General features: G+C 50.4%; 10 protein-coding genes across 10 annotated transcripts; 4 read left to right on the forward strand and 6 right to left on the reverse strand.

Annotated features, from left to right (window-relative positions):
• Nucleotides 1-1686: 1686 nt before the first annotated feature.
• On the reverse strand, nt 1687-2069 carry LRP88_12857 (PLD nuclease N-terminal domain-containing protein; the record flags this gene model as incomplete). The annotated part of the gene is made up of 2 exons (XM_083249242.1): nt 1687-1838; nt 1898-2069. 2 exons carry the CDS (start codon nt 2067-2069, stop codon nt 1687-1689), a joined length of 324 nt encoding a protein of 107 aa, XP_083095044.1.
• A 2397-nt stretch (nt 2070-4466) lies between these two features.
• LRP88_12858 (uncharacterized protein) lies at nt 4467-5318 on the forward strand (the record flags this gene model as incomplete). The annotated part of the gene is made up of 1 exon (XM_083249243.1): nt 4467-5318. One exon carries the CDS (start codon nt 4467-4469, stop codon nt 5316-5318), a length of 852 nt encoding a protein of 283 aa, XP_083095045.1.
• A 714-nt stretch (nt 5319-6032) lies between these two features.
• Nucleotides 6033-7922, reverse strand: LRP88_12859 (uncharacterized protein; the record flags this gene model as incomplete). The annotated part of the gene is made up of 3 exons (XM_083249244.1): nt 6033-7573; nt 7780-7815; nt 7880-7922. The coding sequence occupies 3 exons, from the start codon at nt 7920-7922 to the stop codon at nt 6033-6035; spliced, it is 1620 nt and encodes a 539-aa protein (XP_083095046.1).
• Nucleotides 7923-8159: 237 nt separating this feature from the next.
• Nucleotides 8160-8909, forward strand: LRP88_12860 (protein tyrosine phosphatase-like domain-containing protein; the record flags this gene model as incomplete). Its single annotated transcript, XM_083249245.1, has 3 exons — nt 8160-8593; nt 8642-8781; nt 8833-8909. The coding sequence occupies 3 exons, from the start codon at nt 8160-8162 to the stop codon at nt 8907-8909; spliced, it is 651 nt and encodes a 216-aa protein (XP_083095047.1).
• Nucleotides 8910-9428: 519 nt separating this feature from the next.
• LRP88_12861 (MCT family MFS transporter) lies at nt 9429-10949 on the reverse strand (the record flags this gene model as incomplete). Its single annotated transcript, XM_083249246.1, has 5 exons — nt 9429-9858; nt 9909-10317; nt 10370-10544; nt 10592-10698; nt 10760-10949. The coding sequence occupies 5 exons, from the start codon at nt 10947-10949 to the stop codon at nt 9429-9431; spliced, it is 1311 nt and encodes a 436-aa protein (XP_083095048.1).
• Nucleotides 10950-11400: 451 nt separating this feature from the next.
• LRP88_12862 (uncharacterized protein) lies at nt 11401-12489 on the reverse strand (the record flags this gene model as incomplete). The annotated part of the gene is made up of 5 exons (XM_083249247.1): nt 11401-11681; nt 11751-11796; nt 11852-12045; nt 12119-12197; nt 12250-12489. The coding sequence occupies 5 exons, from the start codon at nt 12487-12489 to the stop codon at nt 11401-11403; spliced, it is 840 nt and encodes a 279-aa protein (XP_083095049.1).
• A 519-nt stretch (nt 12490-13008) lies between these two features.
• LRP88_12863 (uncharacterized protein) lies at nt 13009-14589 on the forward strand (the record flags this gene model as incomplete). Its single annotated transcript, XM_083249248.1, has 4 exons — nt 13009-13158; nt 13214-13826; nt 13877-14199; nt 14266-14589. The coding sequence occupies 4 exons, from the start codon at nt 13009-13011 to the stop codon at nt 14587-14589; spliced, it is 1410 nt and encodes a 469-aa protein (XP_083095050.1).
• Nucleotides 14590-15431: 842 nt separating this feature from the next.
• LRP88_12864 (uncharacterized protein) lies at nt 15432-16703 on the forward strand (the record flags this gene model as incomplete). The annotated part of the gene is made up of 1 exon (XM_083249249.1): nt 15432-16703. One exon carries the CDS (start codon nt 15432-15434, stop codon nt 16701-16703), a length of 1272 nt encoding a protein of 423 aa, XP_083095051.1.
• Nucleotides 16704-16860: 157 nt separating this feature from the next.
• On the reverse strand, nt 16861-18276 carry LRP88_12865 (class I SAM-dependent methyltransferase; the record flags this gene model as incomplete). The annotated part of the gene is made up of 9 exons (XM_083249250.1): nt 16861-17091; nt 17142-17496; nt 17546-17602; nt 17654-17811; nt 17863-17907; nt 17956-17962; nt 18016-18069; nt 18122-18144; nt 18202-18276. 9 exons carry the CDS (start codon nt 18274-18276, stop codon nt 16861-16863), a joined length of 1005 nt encoding a protein of 334 aa, XP_083095052.1.
• Nucleotides 18277-19294: 1018 nt separating this feature from the next.
• On the reverse strand, nt 19295-20254 carry LRP88_12866 (uncharacterized protein; the record flags this gene model as incomplete). The annotated part of the gene is made up of 1 exon (XM_083249251.1): nt 19295-20254. The coding sequence occupies one exon, from the start codon at nt 20252-20254 to the stop codon at nt 19295-19297; it is 960 nt and encodes a 319-aa protein (XP_083095053.1).
• Nucleotides 20255-20389: the final 135 nt, after the last annotated feature.

The following is a 20389-nucleotide window of genomic DNA, read 5'->3' on the forward strand; positions in this document are numbered from 1 at the left end:
GAGGCCGAAGGAGCATGGATCGCATGAACGCTATAGTGAGATTACGTCATTAAGGGGGCATTTAAAATGAAGTTTCGCCAAACTGAGCTGTGCAATCAGCATCAACCTTGTTCCAGAAATGACATGGTTCTTTTTCAGCTCATGGGAATTCTCCGAGGCTAGGATCCGGCTTGTGCTGCGGGACAAACTGAGCCGGCGTGTATCGGATCTAGGCGCCTCCGCTCGCAGACAAAGATGACAATTGATAGCCTATTTCTATAAATGCTATTAACGTATATGCATAGCTTGCGTGACAAACACGCATGCGTGACAGCATACTGTATTACTAAAATCCCACTTACCCTAGACCTCTTAACTTTTTCTATAAAATAGCTAGAAACCTAAAAAGAGTATTTTTATAAACCTAATCTTTTAAGAAATTTTATAATAATTTTTTAAATTTTTTAAAAAGCCCTTTATAGAGAAATAGTTAAATATACAGTGCGAATATACTTTTTTATACTACCCTATAAGGAGTATTATATGATTTTTCTAAAAAATATATATAAAATAATATACTATATAATAAGTCTAATATTAAAACTTTATCTATTTTAAGCTTTATCTTAAATTTTAAGCGCTTTTTTAATTTCTCTTTATAAGGTGTAAATACCTGTGTCACGCATGCTTATTTGTCACGCAAGCTATACATATACATTATACAGCAAGCCATTACTCACCTCTTGTAGTTGAGCAAGTATTCTAAAACGGAAAAACTAGCTAGTTGCAGATGCTTCTGCCAAGTCGAGAGTGGCAGGCCCAATAATTCGTTGTTAAAGTTTCTGTTCTCGAGGCCCCATACCTGGTCATTGGCCACTGTTGTAGACACAAGCAATCAAAGGTCGAAACTAGATCTATTAACAACGAAAGGTTATTTTCTCCCCAGCTTTCGGATTTTTACTCTCCGTGAGCAAGTCGGTTCTATGACAGATGGTTGAAAAGTCAGGGGGCTCCAGATGTTGACGGTAAACTGCCAAACTTGGATCTCACATCACCTGTGTATCTGAGTTCTCAAAAGGATCAACCCGGTTGTCCGTAGGTTGGATACCAAACGGAAGACTCGTCTGCCAAATGGGGGCTCCACCCAACAGATCCTCGGGGTGCTCCAAGGGGGGGGGGGGCGGGGGGGGGGCGTTCTTCCATTGATTCCTTGGAGCAACCGGTAAGCAATGTGCTAGGGAAATAGTCGGGGAATCCACAAACGTTGAGAATGATTAAAACAATAAGGGCAAGGCAAAAGGAACAGCAAAAGGGAGTGCTGGTGCCTTGAGAAGTCTCAAGAAGCAACATCTGGAAGGCTAGGGAGAATAGATGCCTCGTAGCACCCCGAAGGTCGACGGACAAAAGTCTCCACGGGTGGCGCGAATGGTTTAACCACACGAATCATGCGAGACAATGCCCCCTTTCCACGGTCATAACAGAAATGATGTTTGGATAGGTTAATTCCACTGTCCTGAAAGAAGGGGTGCCAGTCTTGGTGTTCCATATTCCGCCTGCTACTCGATCCCAACGCCGAATAATCAATCAGTCCTCGAAAGTCATCTCATGTCTCGTCATCGATCTACCCTGATCGCTTTCCCTCGCGCCATGCTAAGCTCGTAACTCGTATCCTTACCAGGCAAACGGCGGCGACCAAAGGTACAATATTTAGCCAACTGGCTGGTATCCGGCACCTCGCTGGTGCTCCTTGCGGTTCGAGAACAACCAGTAGATGATCATGCCGACGACGGGGAAGATGAAGACGACGAGGCACCAAAGAAGCTTGTGCATGGGAGGACGGTTCGACTGGAGAACTTCGACTGTGAGGGGGCATCTGTTAGCATGGTACACGAGTAGGAGAGAAAGCAGGACAGCGTACTCCAAACAAGGATGTCAAGAATAAGAATGATAAAGCCGATGATTCCACCGCCGGTGCCGTACTGCCACGGGTTGGCCTTGGTTGCGTCAACCCCTCCTTCGGCGAGAGGGGCAGCAAAGGCAAGCGAGGCGAGCCAAAGCTGGAGGAAGGAGACGATGGTAGCGGAGATCATGATGGTGCTGTTTCTTTTTCGTTTTCGATTATGAGAAAGAGCCTTGGCGATGGTGTTGAAGAGAGGAAATGGATGGTTTTATGTCGTGCAGTCCAGGCAGCGACTATTGTTGTCTTGCAGCCACGTTGACGTCATAGATCTGACGAAAACAGGACGCGCACGTTTTCGACCTCACATGACGGGAGCTTTGGTTTCTCTGGCGCTAAACGACGCGTCAAATGATGACGTCAGTGTACGCCTAGATCGAGATCGAAAAACACAGATAACAACACGCTGACGAAGATGTAAATCATAGATGGTTCCGAAGGGTAAAATGAAATAGCAATGGGGAACCCGCTGTTGGGTGAGCTAACACGCCGAAATGGCAGATGGTAGGCACTCTAGGAGTGGTGTTTGAATACAGGGTAGACAGTCACCACTTAGCAACGAGTGATGCCGCCGCTATTGGAGAAAGTTAATGTGGGAGCCTGGCTCACGGTGAGATTCACGATGAGGGAAAAAGAGCTTCTAGAGCTTAAGTTGGTGTTCTCGTCTTAATAACCGACTGGCTGGTCTCAGTGCAAATGCCACTAGTGAAGTTATGTTCTTTCTTATCCTGACTGATAGAGCCCTTGTTTGAAAGTGCGATTAGCATGACGTATAGAGAGGCATCATAAAAGAAGGCGAAAAAGAAGATTGCTGTCACCGCTACTGTTAACAGTTTGGGGACTCTGCATATATCTATCGAGACCTTCCTGCAGCGCTTTCTGTGGCAGACATTTCGAGACCTTCATCACGCGTGACCGACCCTAACCTGCGTTGTTAAAACGTCTAACCTGGATCAACGAAATGTGTCAGTTTTCTTGATGATCTGCTGGAGCCAACTGCGATAATGAAAAATCCTCGATTTGAGGCGTTAATCACATAAATAGTTGACAATTGACAACTGGCTCACTCCAGCATCTCAACAACAACCCACCTTAAAAATACCTTAGTGGTGATCATGCTGTCTGGAGTTCAAAAATACAAAAATTATGTATTAACGCCAAGTTAAACTCGTACCCGCCGAGGCCTTAGCCTCATACGATGAACAGCTATAATAATCTTCTTGGGATTGGGTATCTTTTCATCCTCCACCATTTGGCTGAACTTGGTCCGATCCGCCAGTCTTGACTCGTCTGCCGCCTCCTCGTCCAGCGCATCCAGGAGAATGTGCGGCTCTGTCCACGATGACCCGAAATCCACAAGCTTGCCGTCCCTATAATTGTCGAGCCGGATATCCATGTTGAAAATTCGCTGGCTGTTCAGCCTTACGATGTCCCCAAGAACCTGGTATAGGTTGTCTTGGTTGACACCTGGATCTGCGGATGCGAGATCTTTGATGATGACTCTGGGTCTATATCCTCCGGGAGTTAAACGCTGATATTCTGGGTCTACCTGGTCTGCCTCAAGGTCGATGTTACGGCCTTGAAGGATTTTCTCGTCTCTTTCTTGTAGAAAGAAGAATCCATGGCAAGGAACGACAATGTCGGACTTTAAGTAGCCTTTCTTGATGGCTTCTTGAATTCGACCATAGGCTCTGCATTCAGCGTAGAAAGGGTCTGTGTAGTAGGCGACCGTCTGTAAACTGATGTCCTCACCCACAAGGGGCTCCCAGAAGTAATCGTCGCTCCTAGGGTCGTGAAATTTGAACTTGAGCAAAACAATCATCAGCGCTTGGCGATACCCAGCGACCACTTGCTTCTTACAACTTTGATTGCGTATTCTCGGCTGCGAATCTTTGCACGGAATACGTAACCCTCTGTTGGCGAATCCTCATCCTCGTCATCTTTGTTGAGCCTCTCAAGCCATTGAATGCGGGATCCATGGTGCTGGAACAATCCAAGTTTCGGACCATCACCCAACGGCAGCTCCTTCGGGAGTGGCTTTGGGGGCTGTCGACGCTTGGGCATCTCGACGTCAGGGCATGTGCAAGAGCTGAGGGGTATTTGGCAACGGCAACATGTTGGCTGCGAGACATGTCCCCCCTTGGGAACTTTATAACGCATGTTACCTGCCTCAAGCTGATGACATGGCGCTGTCGTGCATGACGGGAGCAAGGGACGGCCCGTTAGCTCCAATCGGCCTGGCGGGATGGCGTCTGTGGGGGTCACGAGGTTGACATGCAGCCAACGAGAGGTGCTTTGCTGCAAGGATATCACCAACGTACATGCGAGTCGCTTTTTGAGTTCATTGATAATGGGAAGAGGGTGTGCGGGAGGTCTCACGGCGCGTCCGGCGTCTTTAAATTGGCCAGATTCATCCCTTGGCCAGCCCCTGGCCCACGCTCTGTCTCGTGTCACCTCGGGTTGCATTCCAACCTCTTCTGCGTAGTAGAGCGTAGTGTTTCGTTTTATCTCTCGTGTTTCACATTTAGCCATGACCGGAACGGAACCAGCCACCTCGATCCTCGAGTTTCTCACCCACCCGAACCCGATCGTCTCGCATCGCCCGCCGAAACGAAAGACTAATTCGCGCAATCAAAAGTGGCACGCCCCGAAACAGATCAAGAAATGGGACGAGTTTCACGACTTCAACGTCTTCAAGGAGTCATTTGGGGGTCGTCTGCTGGAAGAAGCTCGTCGGGAGGGCCGAGATCTTCCTGCCTATCCCGACATCGACGATGAAACAGATTGTGTTGAGCGGAGTGAAGACGACACCAAAGAATTGTATGCCGTATGGACCAAAAGGATCGTCACCGCGGCTCTCCGTCCGATTCGTCAAGAATTTCACTCGGCTGTATGGTCCAAAGGGGATCCCCCATCGGATGATGAGCCTTCAGAGCCTCCTCCAAGGCCTGAGAAACAGCGGCAATTGCCTCCCAGGGAATGTTCGATCGAGGCGAAGACGCCAAGAATGCAATCACTTCGGGGACTACGGCCAGACTCGGGTTCGGCTTTGCGGAATACTAGCCCTCCTAGCGGCGACCCCGACCCTGCTATCTACCGGCTTGAGAGGTTTCCGAAAGAGTATAAGCCGGCCGAGAAGTGGAAGAGCAAGTGGATGGCTGAAGTACCCCTTATCAACGAGTCTGGAGAGTGGGAGCGAGGACGTTCGGGTCATGACTTGGCTTGGCCTATTAAGCAAGCGTACACCTATTGCATTCAGAACATGTGTCGCTACGGCTGCATTCTGACCTGCCACGAAGCCTTCATCTTTCGTGTCAGGCCCCGGAGAATTGAGCCTGGCAAGTATCTCAGGGCCCTCTACCAACGCGACATTGATTGCTAACGTGTGTAGCCAATGGGGCCCAGGACACGAAGGTATTGCAGAGACAACTGATTCGAGACGGACTGATGGAATACATCTCCATTCCTTGGGCGAATCATCGCCAGGGGGACTTGGAAAGCCACGAAACATGGACCATAAACCTTGCTCTATGGTTTATGCACATTTTGGTCGGGAACAAATACGAAGTGTGTTGGCGATATGACCGGCTACAAGATGAGACTTTGGCTGCCCTGAGGCCCCCACAGGATGAACCTCTCACACATGGAGACCAAGATGAGGATGAGGACGAATCGAGTGACTCTGATGCATCAGATAGGACTGTGCCGTTTGATGAGAGCATCTTTACACCTTTGAGGAAGCGCAAAAGAGATGCTGATGCTGGAGAGGGATTCAATCTTTCTTTTTCGAAGCGCCAGTTCCTTCAGACATAGATGGGAAGGTTGAGGTTGGGTGGATTTGTGCGGATAGAAATATGTATCAGGCCGATGGTCTTTATTGATCAGTACAGCACACAGGGAGCAATAGAAAAGGTTGTAGCTGACAACACAGCGTTATTCTGAAGTGTGATGTCGCATAACTCCCCATACAACCTCTATCTGTCGGCTCGAATTCTTTCCAATAAAAAGATTGCTTCTGCCAGTATAATCATTCCATCCAATTCTCACAAAAACAACAAAAAAATCCCCTATGAGTGAACCGCCTCAAACCATTTACTCAAGCAGCTTCTCCCCTCCGTGGCTCGTAGGTGTCCAGCTTAAACTTCGCAAAGTTCCTCGTAGACAGCCTCATCTCAAACATTCTATCAACCTCCGCCGCACTTCGCCCTTTAAGCTCTGGCAAGAATAGCCATGCTAGGACCACAGCAATCAGACAGAGTCCCGTATACACAAATCCAAGCTTGCCACCCATGTTGCCCGAGTCTGGGTTGTAGAGAACAGGCAGTATCGCGTTCATGATGGCGGACAAGCCCTGAGACAGTACACCAACTAGACCCTGAGTCAATGCTCGAACTTGCATAGAGCTGGTCTGTCCAATGTAGGCGTAGCTCGCAGGCCAGGCGCCGAGGCCGCAGACGATGATGACGGACATCAAGACTCCAGCAGCAACATACGCCGGGATGTCTCCACCCCAGAAGCCGGACACACCCATCACAGCCCAGAAGACAGCGGCCAGACTCATGGTCACGAGTGTCATAATACGCATGCCTCGGCGCGACAGCACAAAGATACCCGCAGCATTAGCCACCATACCGGCAACGATTCCACCAATTAGGAACAGCATGTTGGTAGGCTCTTCAATACCAATAGTATTCAGAAAGTATGGTGTGTTTGATAAGAGATCCAGGCCAAACATGGCGGGAATGGCACTGGCAAGGAGCACAATCAGGGTTCGACGACGGTTGACTCCTCGGAAACAGGCGATGTAAGTGGCCTTGCCGAGGGCAGCTTCTTCCGCGAGAATGACGTGGAACACCTTCAGTGCGGTATGCTCGGGGACTTTGGGAGAGTACAGTCGTCTTGCTGCTCTCATAGCCTTGTCGTGCTTTCCCTTTCGTAGGTGATGAACAGGACTTTCGGGGATGATGAGGGAGAGGAGAAAGGCGATGGCGGCAAAGATCCACTGAGAACCAAAGGGAATTTGATATGCCCTGCTTCCTTTGATGTCTCCCACTAGGAACACCACCATTGACCCCAAAAGCTGGCCAAGAAGAGTAAAGGTTGGAATCATGGCCATTGCAGGTCCTCTCAGTGAAATAGGCGTGACCTCTGAAAGGTAGGTGTTGGTTACCGTCTGAAGCAGGGCAACAGCAAGGCCTTGAACAGCGACTCCGATAGTCAAGATGATTCTCTTCATATCTCGAGCCTCGGGTAATGAAGAACTGAACACAGCTGATGCCCCGACTGCGTAAAATAGGCTGCCAGTCATGAAGGTGAACTTTCGTCCAAGACGACCCTGCAGCCATCCTCCAAGAAGAGCACCAATGACTCCCCCGATGGGAACGAAGGCGGTCCAGAGAGATGTGTATGGCTGAGGAATAATCCACTTTCCCTTGTATTTCGTGCCAAAGTCCTGCATGAATGCGTTGTTGCCGAGAATGGCGGCGTTGATGACGAGGGTGTAGCCAAGACCGACGACAGCGATGTTCATGACGAGACAGTAGGCTGCCACCTTTGGGAACCGCCGGATGGCTCTCCATAGGCGTAGTTGCTCGTCTAGTGGGTTTATCTTGCCAGTGTACTGAGGATTCGGGGGAGCTGCTTCATCGATGGAGTTTGATCGCGAGGTGATTGATTCCAGCTCGACGTAGTCTGGGCTAATCTTGCCGAGTGGCGACTTGTAGGATGATGAACCAAATTTTGTCATTGTGAAGAGGGGAGGGCCCAGTTGCAAGCGCCCTGATATTGCGTCTTGATGCGTGTATCTAATAAGGGCACGGTTGGCAGGTTGAGAGAAGATACACTGGAAGGAAAGAAATGTAACGAGGGAATCTCGCCATCTTAAAGAATAAATACCGAGAACGAATAGCCCTTCTCCTTGCTACATGCAAAAAAAAGCACCACAGGGCTGAAATACCGTGAGATCCGTAGGTCTAGATATCGACATCCATTTGCGAGGAGAGTCTAAATGTCGATCAACGACAAGCCCCCATGGTCGAATCTCAGTGACAAGCCCCAGCACTTGAACCGGGGAAACATCCCAAATAGGAAATTCTGTTGCGAGGCCGAGGGTTTCTCCACGCTGGTTAGCCAGCGAACAACTTGGGCCGAGGTGAGAAATTAGCAACGTGGTTGAACGTGGCTTGAGTTTTTTTTAAACCCGTCATCTTCGCATTCGCAAACCATGGCGCGACCAACATCGCAAACATCGCCCCGCAGGGTTTCGAACGTGTACCTCTGCATCTATAATCTCCTATCAGCGCTCCTTCGAATCTGCATCCTGCTCAGCACCGCCTACCTGTGGACCACTGGCGGCAACGTCGCCGTTTGGGACAAGCTGAGCGCCACAGCGCGATGGAGTGAGACTCTGACTGCCTTGGAGGTCGTCCACGCTCTGACTGGTCTCGTCCGGGCTCCACCGGCAACAACGACTTTGCAGGTGGCTGGTCGCAACACAATTGTTTGGGCTATTACTAGAAATTACCCAGATGTTGCGGCAGAGGAGGCGGCGTATAGTTATATGCTTATGGCTTGGAATCTGGCTGATTCAGTGAGATATTTGTATTTTGCTTTTCAGACGGGGACTTCGTCTGTGCCGTCCATCCTGTTGTGGGCAAGGTATGAAAGTCTTGATACAATGACTGAGAAATACTGACCACTGCCAAGATACAATTTGTTCATTGTACTCTATCCTATCGGGATCCTATCCGAGGCGCGTCTTGTCTACGAGGTCATTGAGCCATCGAAAGCTCGAAATTCGACATACCAGTATTTGCTCTGGTTTGGATTGGCGATTTATGTCCCTGGTATGAGAACAAAGTGTCAAGTCTAGCCGTTTCTATACTAACTCTCAGCAGCCTTTTACATCTTGTACGGGCACATGCTCGCTCAAAGGGCTAAGATTAGCCGCTCGGACCGCACCAGAACCCTGTAATATCGGTCTTTGGCGATGCAACAGGTGATACTCGGGTTTCCTGACACCAAGACTGGATTTGTGATTTCGGTGATGGGTTTCCAAACGCAGAGGTGGACGGTCCCTCTACTCTCGTTAAGTAACCTATCCGAAGTCGAGGGTTGATTCTGATAGTGCTGTCGAACTTTCGGCTAGCAAGGAATGGACGAGTATTGGTATTCTTGAGAACCTTCGAGAGTTTAAAACAGAGGAGCAGGACCTAGGGCGTAGATGCGCATGTATGTGGTCTGATGAACTAGTAAAGAGCTCCATTTCACTCAATAAACTATTCATATAATGGCAGGTCTAAAATATGTATGATGAGGGGGTAAAAGGTTTAAACAAACGAAATATATTGACTTTGTAGAGGTAGTCCGCCGCCAATTGTAGATACAATCTCTTCACTCTTTTTACATACCTCACCGCATCCTTCCTAGCCCTCCAAAATTTGGTCAATACCGGTAATCAGTAATCACTTTTTGTGACCTTCGTATTGTTCCGTTAGAACTTGGCCAACAGCTTCGGCCCCGTTTTCATAAGACGGGCCACTCCCACCAACCAAGTCCCAGCCAAGCAGAAGACGCCTGCGTAAATCTTCATGTTGGTGTAGCTCCCGTGACTGTGAGACAAAATTGCTCCAGCGATGGGACTTGTAACCAAGCCTGGAATCGCTGCCGAACAGAACAAGAGGCCGCTGCGGTATCCGAACTCCTTGGGCGGGGAAATCTGAGCCACGAGTGCCGGTGACAGCGAAACGTATGCCCCAGAAAAGAAGCCGAAAAATACAGCGAACAAGATGTTTGCCACGTTGCTGGATCCTGGGATCCAGAGTGCCAAGATCAAGATGCCGCTGACGTTGCAGACCATGAAGAACATGTTGTATCGTCCGACCTTGTCGCTCAGAAATCCGGCTGTGAGTCGCCCAAATAGACTAGAGTGAATTTAGCGGAGGTTCATGGAGCAAAACTGTTGATGACTTACCTTGTGGCGTTGAATATGGAGACAAGATATTGCGACAGGGAGACCGACATGCTGTCAGCGATGGCCGAAGGGACCAAAAAGCTGATTGGAACGTAGACTCCAAAGCTCAGAAGAGCAAAACCGATAAGGACAAGTAAGAAAACTATTTCATGGAGGGGCCGGTGAAGATCCTCGGCTGTGAGCTTGGTGAGAGTTGGCCGCACCCTTCGCTTGACGGTGAGGGATGCGATGACGAGCAAGAATAGGATGATGAATGCTGCGATGCGCATGGCCCATCCATAGCCAACTTTTGGAATTAGGTGAGTGATCATGATGGGGAAAATGACGCCGCCTGTGCTTGAGCCGGTCATTAGAATGCCAAAGGCAGCACCTCTCCGCTTGTCAAACCAGCCTGAGACAGAACTCAGGGCTGATTCAAGGTCAGCATTATACTACAGTTGATTAGAGTGAAATTTAATCACCTGGCTGAAAGATGGCGGCTGCACCAATCGCGCTGCACACACCCTGAGAAAGCAATAGCTGATAGTACTCCTTGGAGATGGAAGCCATCATCAAACCAAAGACGTGCATAAAGGCGCCAACAATAATCAGAATTCTTGGACCATGCCTGTCATAGATGTGGCCGATGACTGGGCCCTGATTGCTCATCAGCGCAGTCCAAGATAGCCATATGGTCAACTCACCGCAGCTGACATGAAGAAGACCTGAAGAGATGGGATCCATGCGACTGTGCTTGAAGAGTATCCCTTGAGGAGTTCTCTCTCGTAATAATCCTGGAATATGCCAATACCTGTGACGGGAGTCAGCTAAAGGGGCGCAAGGTAGTATAACATGCCAGGGCTCAAGCTTACTGTTCAACCACCCGAAACTGCAGAATGAGGTGCACCAAGCTCCCACCACTACACACCATGCTGCGAACCCGCCATCTGGGGGCGGAGATTGAGAGGCAGAAAGGGTTAGGGGAGCGAACTTTCCCTCTCCTTCATCTGCCGAGCCTTGTAGGGTGTCTTCACGATTGTCGCTGTCCTGGTCAAACACCATGATGCCCGTGTTGGTGAGATATGTGCAAAAGTGAAGTGAGAGTTGTAAGAAATGGTAAAGGGAAGTTGAAATATATACACCATGCATTGAGAAGTAGGCGAGTACTGGAGTACATTATGTCCGATTAGACGATCCCCGTTTCCATGAGCGACTGCGCAACACCCGAGTATCAGCGAGAAGCTCCGAAGTCCAGCTCTTTGGACCAGCTCCGGGTGTGAAAAAGCCGGCACGGCTTCGGACATAAAATCAGGCGATGCTCTTTTCCGTGCCGGGGTGGGGTTCCTCGTGATGCCCTGGCGTGAACTCCCCACCCCTGGTGCAACCGGAGTCAAAGAAAAGATAAAAGCGCATCCTTAAGACGAAGGCGGTAACTTCGGGCTACTTGGGTTTATCCTTGCTATTATCAAGTGCTGCTGATCAAGTGAAATAACTGAGGTCACTCTCAGTGTATCTAGCCCCGATGTTCTCCTTTGGCCATATACTCCTCGTACTGCAAGTCCGGCTGTCCCTCCCAATACAGTGTCTCGGGATCACTAGAGTTCTCGAAAGTATACTTGGCACTCTCCTCGGGGATGTAGACCTTGGGCAGTCCATTCGCTGCTGCGGCTTCAGCGAGCAGTTGGGTTTGGCATGCGCGTTCCATCAGGGTCATCAGAAAGCATGCTTCGTCGACAGTAGAGCCAACTGTAAGGAGGCCGTGGTTCTGTAAGATTATCCCCTTCCCTCTCGGGCCTGATAGTTTGTCAGCATAGCCTGGGGTGTGGATTAAATATGTGATGGGAGACGTACCGAGGGCGGCGCCAATTCGGTCGCCTTCCTCCTGTGTGAGGACAACACCTCCGAAGTCCTGCACTCTGCTGTCAGATTAATCTTCGTGAGTTCGATAGAGGTCAAATTCAAACCTTGTATACTGCCTGAGCATCACCATAGAGATAGGCGGCATCTTGGGTCAGCATTTCCAAGGGCCGTCCAAAGGCACTCCACGCCATGCCGTGTGGACTATGTGTGTGACATGCGGCCACAACGTCCGGTCGGGCTTTGTGGACCGCACTATGGATGAAAAAGCCTGCTGAATTGGCAGGCCGGCTCATGTTTCCTGGGGACAGCGTGTCAGTGCCGAAACATGGGCCAGCTGTACTGGAGCAGCAGCGGGGAAGGGGGTAATGTACCGCCAATGGGAACACCCTCATAGTTGACGAGAATCATATCGCTTGCCTTGAGTAGCGCAAAATGTACCGCCAGTGGATTCTAGAACTTGTCAATATTTAAGAGAGCTCACGCCGCACAGGCGATCACACACCGTCCAGAATGTATGTGGGTTCTCCGGGTCCCTGATGGAGATGTGGCCTGCCATGCCGTCCGTATACCCCAAGCGTGCAAACACTCGAAAGGCGAGTGCCATCTTCTCCAACATCCATTGCCTCTCTGCAGCAAAGCTGGGATGCTTGGGGATGCCGGGGAGACAGGCGCCTTGGGAGATGAGCTGCAGGGGTGTTTTCTTGACCTCCTGGGTCTGGCTGGACTGTGCGGATGGGACCATGATGTTTCAGGAGATGGGGCTGTTGGTGGTGAAATGCCTATCTTATGGCTTATGCTATGAGGACTGAACTAGATGGCCATGCCATTTATATGGCGATGTTGATGAGAGTCTGACCTGGTGTAAACTGCACATGCCGGGACGCCAGGAGAAGCCTTCCCATTTCGAGCAAGAAAGTACGATATTGCCGATCGACCCGCCCAAGAATTCTTCTCGAGGAGCCAATGAGAGCGTCGTCGGCAATCCGCGCTGCAGCCGTCGTGTTCGTTGACTCAAAGCGGTATAGCTTATCCAGTGAGGTTACATACAGAGGGGATCTTGAAGACGAACAACTTTCAATACCGCGGAGCCTCGTATTCATTGTACCGAAATCGTTGGAGCCAGCTGTTGTTACTTTCGCTATTATGGCCGGTGCGGCAAAACGAGCTGGAGTTGTAGTAATGAAATTCATGTACAAAAGGCCTCTGTCGCTGCTCAAAATGTTGTCAAGATCTACACCATCCTATCTAAAAGACCCTGAAGATGCAGGCCGCTAGGAAGTTCATTGTTGCGAAAGCGATGCAACCTAGGCCAGGGAGCTTGCCTTCTAAGCAGCTCCTCTCAACTACACGATACCTACCTCCTGGGACTCTGATGCCGAAGGATAGGAGTGGCCACACGCTGGTGTCGAGGGTATGTAACGTTTGACTTATTGACACTGCTCCCTGTTTATGCTAATATTTATCAGTCTGCGCTTGACCGGCCGTTGGGAGGAGACGGGGCCCGCTCCCGACGATCTCACTCCTCGGCCAGCATCGATGAAGGCGAGCAACCGTCGACCGTGCCTATCCCGATCGATGGAAAGACTGTCAACTTCTCTGCCGTTCTTCTACGAGACTCATGTCCCTGCCCATCATGCGTGCACGAATCAACCAACCAGAGACTCTTTTCCGTCGCCGATATCCCTGCCAATGTCAAAGCGCGAACGGTCGACGTCGATACCACCTCGAACTCTGTGAGCATCAGCTGGGACAACGATGCGCACGGCTGCACATCTGAGCATACAACAAAGCTGGACATTGAGACCTTGCGGGGTTTCAGCCAGCCTGCGTCCTCGCCCACATCGTGTCTCCCGTCGCAAGTTCTGTGGGGTCGAGAGACTCGTAAGAGTCTTAACCTGCCTGACTATGACTATAACACGTACATGAAGGATGATGAGACTTTGTATAAGCTGATCAATCAGCTGCGTATTGATGGGCTCGCCTTTGTCACCAATGTCCCCGGTGTGGAAGAGTCCTTGGGAACCATTGCCACCCGCATTGGACCAATCAAGGATACCTTCTACGGGTATACATGGAATGGTAAGCCTGGAGTTTAGGAGACTCAAGTCTTACCAGCTAATATGTTGCAGTACGTACAGTGCCTCAGGCAATCAACGCCGCCTACACGTCGCACGATCTCGGCTTCCACACAGACCTACTCTACTTCCAGCAGCCGCCGCACATCCAACTCCTCCACTGTGTCCAGTCTGCTTCTTCCGGGGGAGCTAGCGTTTTTGCCGATGCCTACAAAGCGGCCGTGGATCTCTTCAAGACAGACATGGATGCGTTCGACACTCTGGCTACGGTCCCTGTCAACTATCACTATAACCACCCCGACGCGAATGTGTACCGCACAACAAAGCCTGTCATTGACCTGCGGCCTATGCGGATTGGTGATAAGATTTACACTCGCGTGCAGGATTACTTGAGAGACATGCATGACGAGTCAGAAGCCGCACTTGTCGACTGCATGGACAAGATCAACTGGGGCCCTCCATTCCTAGCCCCATTCTCCAACCACGAAGCCGAAGGCGTCGCAGCTCTCAACGACAAGGTCGAGCGCTGGCACGACGCGGCGGTCAAGTTCAATGCGCTGCTGCAGCGGCCAGAGTACCTGTTTGAGCGCAAGATGAACCATGGCGACTGCGTCCTGTTTGATAACACGCGGACGCTGCACTCGCGACGGGCATTTGACATGGCTGATGTTGGAAAGCCAAGGTGGTTGAGGGGAACTTATGTTGATAAGGATCCTTATTTGAGCAAGTTGCGTGTCTTGCAGAACAAGTTTGGGCGGAAGGAGTAGTTCAAAACTTTTAGCAATAGAACAGTTTTTATCTACGCGGGCATTCATTGCTTTCATGAACATAATGAGTTGCCAAATCTTCAGGATGCTTGTTATCAGCTTGCTCGGCTCTTTCGGGCCGACCCCTTCCGATTTTGAGTTAAATTGGTGCTGTCGTTGGTAGTTATCGATATCGCCATTGAAGCTGCGGGGTTTTTATCGTCTTCCCTTTCACCATCGCCAGTCTCATCTCAACTCCCCCAAATGCACCGTCCCCATGGAAGAAATTAATTCGTTCCAACAAGATGACAACCAGCGAGTAAAGCGCACCCGGAAAAGTGCGCCAAAATCACGACAGGGTTGCGCAAAATGCAAATCCAGAAGGGTCAGTTGCTTTGGTGTTTTACCCCGAACGGTGCGTTTGACTTGAGTAGATCAAATGCGATGAGAACCGCCCGGCTTGCAAAAACTGTACCAGGCTTGGGTATATATGTCCTGGTTTTCAGCAGCCGTTGCGCTGGTCGGACAAACATGAGCAGCATTGGCCGATAGTGGCCTGCCCTAATCAGCCTCCTCCTCGAGGCATGGCGGCGACCGAGAGTCGTGAACGCAGCAGCATAGAGGCACAAGCGACAGAGGCTTTGGCAACTCTCGACGTATCAGGGGACCTATTCGATTGCTTTGGTATTGACAGTCAGCCCACTGCTAGTGCGATCCCACCCCTGTGCTCAAATACAGACCTTTGCTGCAGAGTAACCGCGCAGTCAAGCGATGCCCTCGAATGGAACCCTATCATATCCTTTGAAGGATCAGAGTCTTTTCATCACCTATCGAGTTCAGGACTCACCAAAACACTAACCCATATGCCAACCGCCCTGGTCGAGCACTGGTTCCGCTACATTTGTCCCACACGCTCCACGTTCGACTCCGAGACAAACTACAACCGGCGATTAGCCTGCAATACGTGGTCTACCTCCGAAGCAGTATTCTACACCCTGCAAGCCATATCCGCCGAGTACAGCATGCCCCATCTCAGCAAGGACCTGAGAGCACAGGCAGTAGCCGCCGTCGACCAGGAAATGAACCGGATACGGAGCGTGCAAACTACGATGGTAACTGTCGACCTTGTGTTTGCCGTCTTTAAACTTGGCACCTCGTTGTCTGGGACACCAGATACCGGAGAGCACTCCTGGTCTGATTTGGCTCATGAATTGCTCACGGTTTGGGGAATGCAGATGTCAGCAGCAGATGTGCTTCTCCATGCATACTTCTGCCAGGCCTTGACGTACTGGGAGATGGTACTGGCGGCCATCGGTGGTGGCTCTATTCCCCGCAGGGTCGATAGAAAAAGGTGGAAGTACGAAACCAGTGCTCGACGAGACATGCAGTTGCTTGATGGCGACTTGGGTACACCAGGCCCTTCGCCTTTGCCCTATAACCCAGGCCTCAATCTTTTGGGAACTCGACCTAATTCTTGGTGTGGCATATCAAACGAGGTGATTGATCTCTTTGGTCAGGTGTTGGCTCTATGTCGCACCAAGGTCCGAGGCAATCTCAGTTCGGCGACCGATGCACTATACGACACATATCTAGCACACGAGTTCCAGCGTGAATTGTTAGCCATGGACTTTGATACGCTGGTGCTTATGGATGAGGTTAATGGATACTTTATCGAGACACGGGACGACAAGACACCCATCTCGCACCTCCTACAGACTGCAGAAGCGTATCGCCAAACTGCCCTGCTTCAGCTGCATCTGGCGTTTAATCATCTCTCAGTCGACACCACACCTCGAGCCGAGTTTCTACTCAGACTGGTCCTACGTCTTCTCGAGACCCTCGCGCAGATTCCGCTGGACTCGGGATCGCGGACTATTCATCCTATGCTCTACCTTTCCGCAGCCGCTGGTCTGCGACACCTGGAGCTCTCGGCCTCAACTGGAGTTAGTACCTTGCAGGTGGGGATTTCACGGGCAAGACGGCTCGTCTCGACGAGGCTCGAGTCACTACCGAGCCATGCGAGTGGTGGTACGCTGCAGTTTGTCAAGTCAGTGTGGAGACAGTATAAGTCCAATCGGAGTTGGGTCTACTGGAAAGATGTTTTAGAGGAGTTTGGATCTGGCCTCATGCTGTAGTAATACATATAGTTACTTTAAGTAGATCTTGGAGAGACAAGTCTCACACTATCTACAAGCAACGGCCACATCCTCAAAACGGACAGTTTAAGGCGATTACTTGGGTCAATAACTACCTCAACTAGGTACGTAGAAAGATGTTCCTGGAGTGTCCCTCTCAGGGCTTCCTGCCCCACATGATATGGACCGGAAGGTACAAATGAACAGAGCGATCCTGAAGTTCCTTCTTGGCCTGCGCCATAATCACCTCGATCTCCTCGTTGCTCCAACCGAGCACAGCTCCGAAAAGCTTGGGCGTATACGAGTCAATGGCCTGCCGTGTCTGCACAGACTGATACTTGCCAATTTCCTTGAGCTTTGGGTCCTTAGGCCAAGGGCCGATAGGAATCTACACCTGCGATTAGTGTCTAGTCTTCGAGACGGAGACAGGGGTTTTACCTTGCGGATCTCCTCTTGAACGTCCACGAAACCGACTTTGATCAACTCGTCCTTCCAATGATGAGCGCAGTCAATGGGCTTTCCAAACTTGCCGCTGCCCTCGAGAATGCCGGCGGCCCAGCGCTGGGCGTTGGTGGCCTTCTCGTGGGTTCCATCGTCAGACAAGAAGCATCCTCGCTGAGCCTGGAGCTCAAAGTATCCGCCAGACGTCAGGTTATCAAAGGCCTTTTTAAATAGCTTTTCGTCATCACCGATGCATCCTTCCAGTTCACGGCCATGGATATAATCAAAGGGCTTTTTGTATACCCAGTCGTCCTCAAAATCATCGACTTCGAAGAAGCAGTTAGGTGGAGTCCTGTCTCGGTTATTAAAACTGATATGCCATGTCAGAGCTAATTTCTTACCAGTCGGGCTGAATAGGACTAAGATCCGTTCCAATGACTTCTGCGGATGAATACTCGCTAAAAGGATGTTATAAACCTTTCCCCAATGAACACAAATATGCTACTCACTCTGCAAAATCTATGGCCCAGATGCCAGTGCCAGTACCTAGATCGAGGACTCGCTGAGGGCTTTTGCCAATCGGAGCGAGATGAAGCTTTCCGTCGAGAACGAGACTGTAAATGTGATGGACGAGATCCATCCGGTTCTGTTCTTCGTCATCGTTTGGCTATCACCATGTTATCAGACCGTAAGTGGAGAGCAATATGCGGGTTCTTACCACTAGGTAGGTGCCTTCGCGAAACGCATGGTAGCGGCGTCCGTTCTACATAATGTGAGAAAAGGAATCGGACCTCGAAGTTGTTACACTGACATCATATCTGCTTTTGGTCAGATCGGGGGGCATCAAGACATAGTTGGGAGTGGTCCTCACCTGTAATTGTAGATGCTCGACTTGAGAGACGACAGGTAACTCGAAGCTTCCTCTCTTAAAGGTCATGTTAGAGAAGAACAGATTGTGACTGGCAGGTAAGACTAACGCGCTGTCATACAGAGAGTCACCCTATATGCATGTCAGTAAGCACTGTTACCAGAACCTGCTTGGACGGGAGCAACCAACATCTTCGGGTTGGGTCTCGGCCTGCAGGACGGCCCCAGGGGGAGTCGGCGAACGCTCGTCCTTTGTCTCCGCCATGATGAACTGTAAAAAAATGACGCGCCGTGGAGTTGACAGGGAAGAGGGAGATTGTCGGGATGCCTCGGTTTTATTAATTGTGTCGCCCCCACCTCGCTAAAGAGTCCATCAGTCGATGTCGTGTTCCACCGCTCATCTGACTAGCTGTAGGTGAGCCAATTGGATCTCGGCCCGTGATGGAGTTGATGGACTAATTCGGGGAAGGTCCGTCCCGACGGGAGCTAGGGTAAACGCGTCTTCCCGTGGCTGGGCGGAGGTTGTGTAGGGTGGGTGAAAACTCCGGAGCCGCTGAGCTTGGCGAACGACTATGTGTTGATATGACCTCTTTCAAAGCGTGGGAGAGGAGTACCAAGGAGGATGGAGATGTTGGGATTGAGAAGTTTATCAAAGGCATAAAGGCCGGAATGGATGACCATCTCCATGATGTCGGTTTCGTTGATAATTCGGTGATGTGTCTATTCCAACGCGAAAACCTCACCATGCTTAAAGACAACAAACACAAACATCACTTGCCAGGGGTACCGAACGTTACTTTGGCCAACTATATAAATTTCATAATTGATGCCCTTGATGCTATTCAGCATCGAGTTTATAAAAAAAGATGCAGCTAAGAGATTTATTTGTCAATCACTTGCTGACAGTAGCCAGGTTGTCCGGGAATAACCTCATCCTGCTCCCTCGCGCGAGTCTGAAGGCTGGTGCTTCTTGGAGCGATAAGAGACCTCAGCCGGATGTGAAGATAAACGCAAATACCCAACTTCTGTCCATCATAGGGTTATATCGTCTGGTGGGTACTATACCTTTCTGATGGGATTAGTCACAATGAAGGGCCCTGTCTATGTCCTTGTTTAAGTTCTTGGTCTAACGAATTACAATGTTACGTTCTGAGGATGGTCAAGGTCGTTGGGAGAGTCTCTATCTTCCTGATACATAGCGTTGCACAAACGGCCATGTTAGCATTGAGCACCTCATGAACGTAGTTAAATCAACAGACTTGGTAACGTAACCCCATAGAACGTTACCACTGCGAATCATCTTCCTCTTCCGAATCAATATCCTCAAGGCTCACAACTAGTCTTCCGAGTTTTACGTCTTCGGGCGACCTCTCCACCACAGTTCTCAACCTGATGTCATTCTTGCGCTCCTCGAAATCCATCACTCGCATCCCCATTTCCCTCTCCTTCTCCCACAGAGCGCATTCCTTCGCCGGGTATCTCTCCCTCCACTCCGCCTCGGCAACGATGCCAAGCTGTTCATCCGAGGCCCAAATGGTATCAGGGAAAAGCGAGACTGGTAGCCTCGCGCCGTTGCCTGCCAACCTCCATGGACGTCCTCCGGCTATGTCGTAATACGAATCGATTCTATCCATCACGAAACTCCCCTCCTCGGTGCGCACGAGGAGGGAGCGCTTGTAGTTGCTGTTTGGCGATGGAACATCCGTAGCAGGGAATGCGAACGTTGTAAGCCCATCATCACCACCTCTCACATGGCAACGCACCAGCGTCTGGTAGAATGTTCCAGCTCGAGACATCTCGAAAGCTGTTCCCAAGACTGCGAGCTCGCCTGGAGCTGTTTCTTGTGATCCTGCCACGTGTTGTAACGCTCGGATCATCTGGCGCCAGGCAGAGCGTTCTTTTTGAGGGGATGTTGGACACGGTGGTCTAGCACCTGTACCAGATGTTTCGATGAGGAGATGTTGGATGTGTGGCAGCTTGATAGAGTGGAAACCCTCGCCTGGGAATCGTCCTCCAAACATGGCGTCACACGTAGACTTGAGGTCGATGCGGACATTGTGCATGCGAGGTAGCATGCGGCGCAAATCATGGCACAAATGGGAAACACCTTCTAGGCGGCTTCTGCCGTGATAGGCAGGCCAGAATGAGTCTTCGTCTTTTCCTTCTGTGTCCAGCTCCAAGTTGACACAGCTTTGGGGGAGGGCTTCAAGAACGGTTGAGATGGTCTTCCTGAGTATGCCCAATTTGAAGTCTCGACGGTTTGTCGTCAAGGAAAAGGACTTGAGTACCGCTATGTTCGGGATGACTTCCTTGGCCAGCCGACAGACTGTGTTATCAACCCGCTCTTGCAACTCTGAACTGGGGCTACAACACTCCTT

Source organism: Fusarium phalaenopsidis (genome assembly GCF_050370095.1).
Source record: "Fusarium phalaenopsidis strain FUZ10S chromosome Unknown contig_32328, whole genome shotgun sequence".
Taxonomy (NCBI): Eukaryota; Fungi; Ascomycota; class Sordariomycetes; order Hypocreales; family Nectriaceae; genus Fusarium; species Fusarium phalaenopsidis.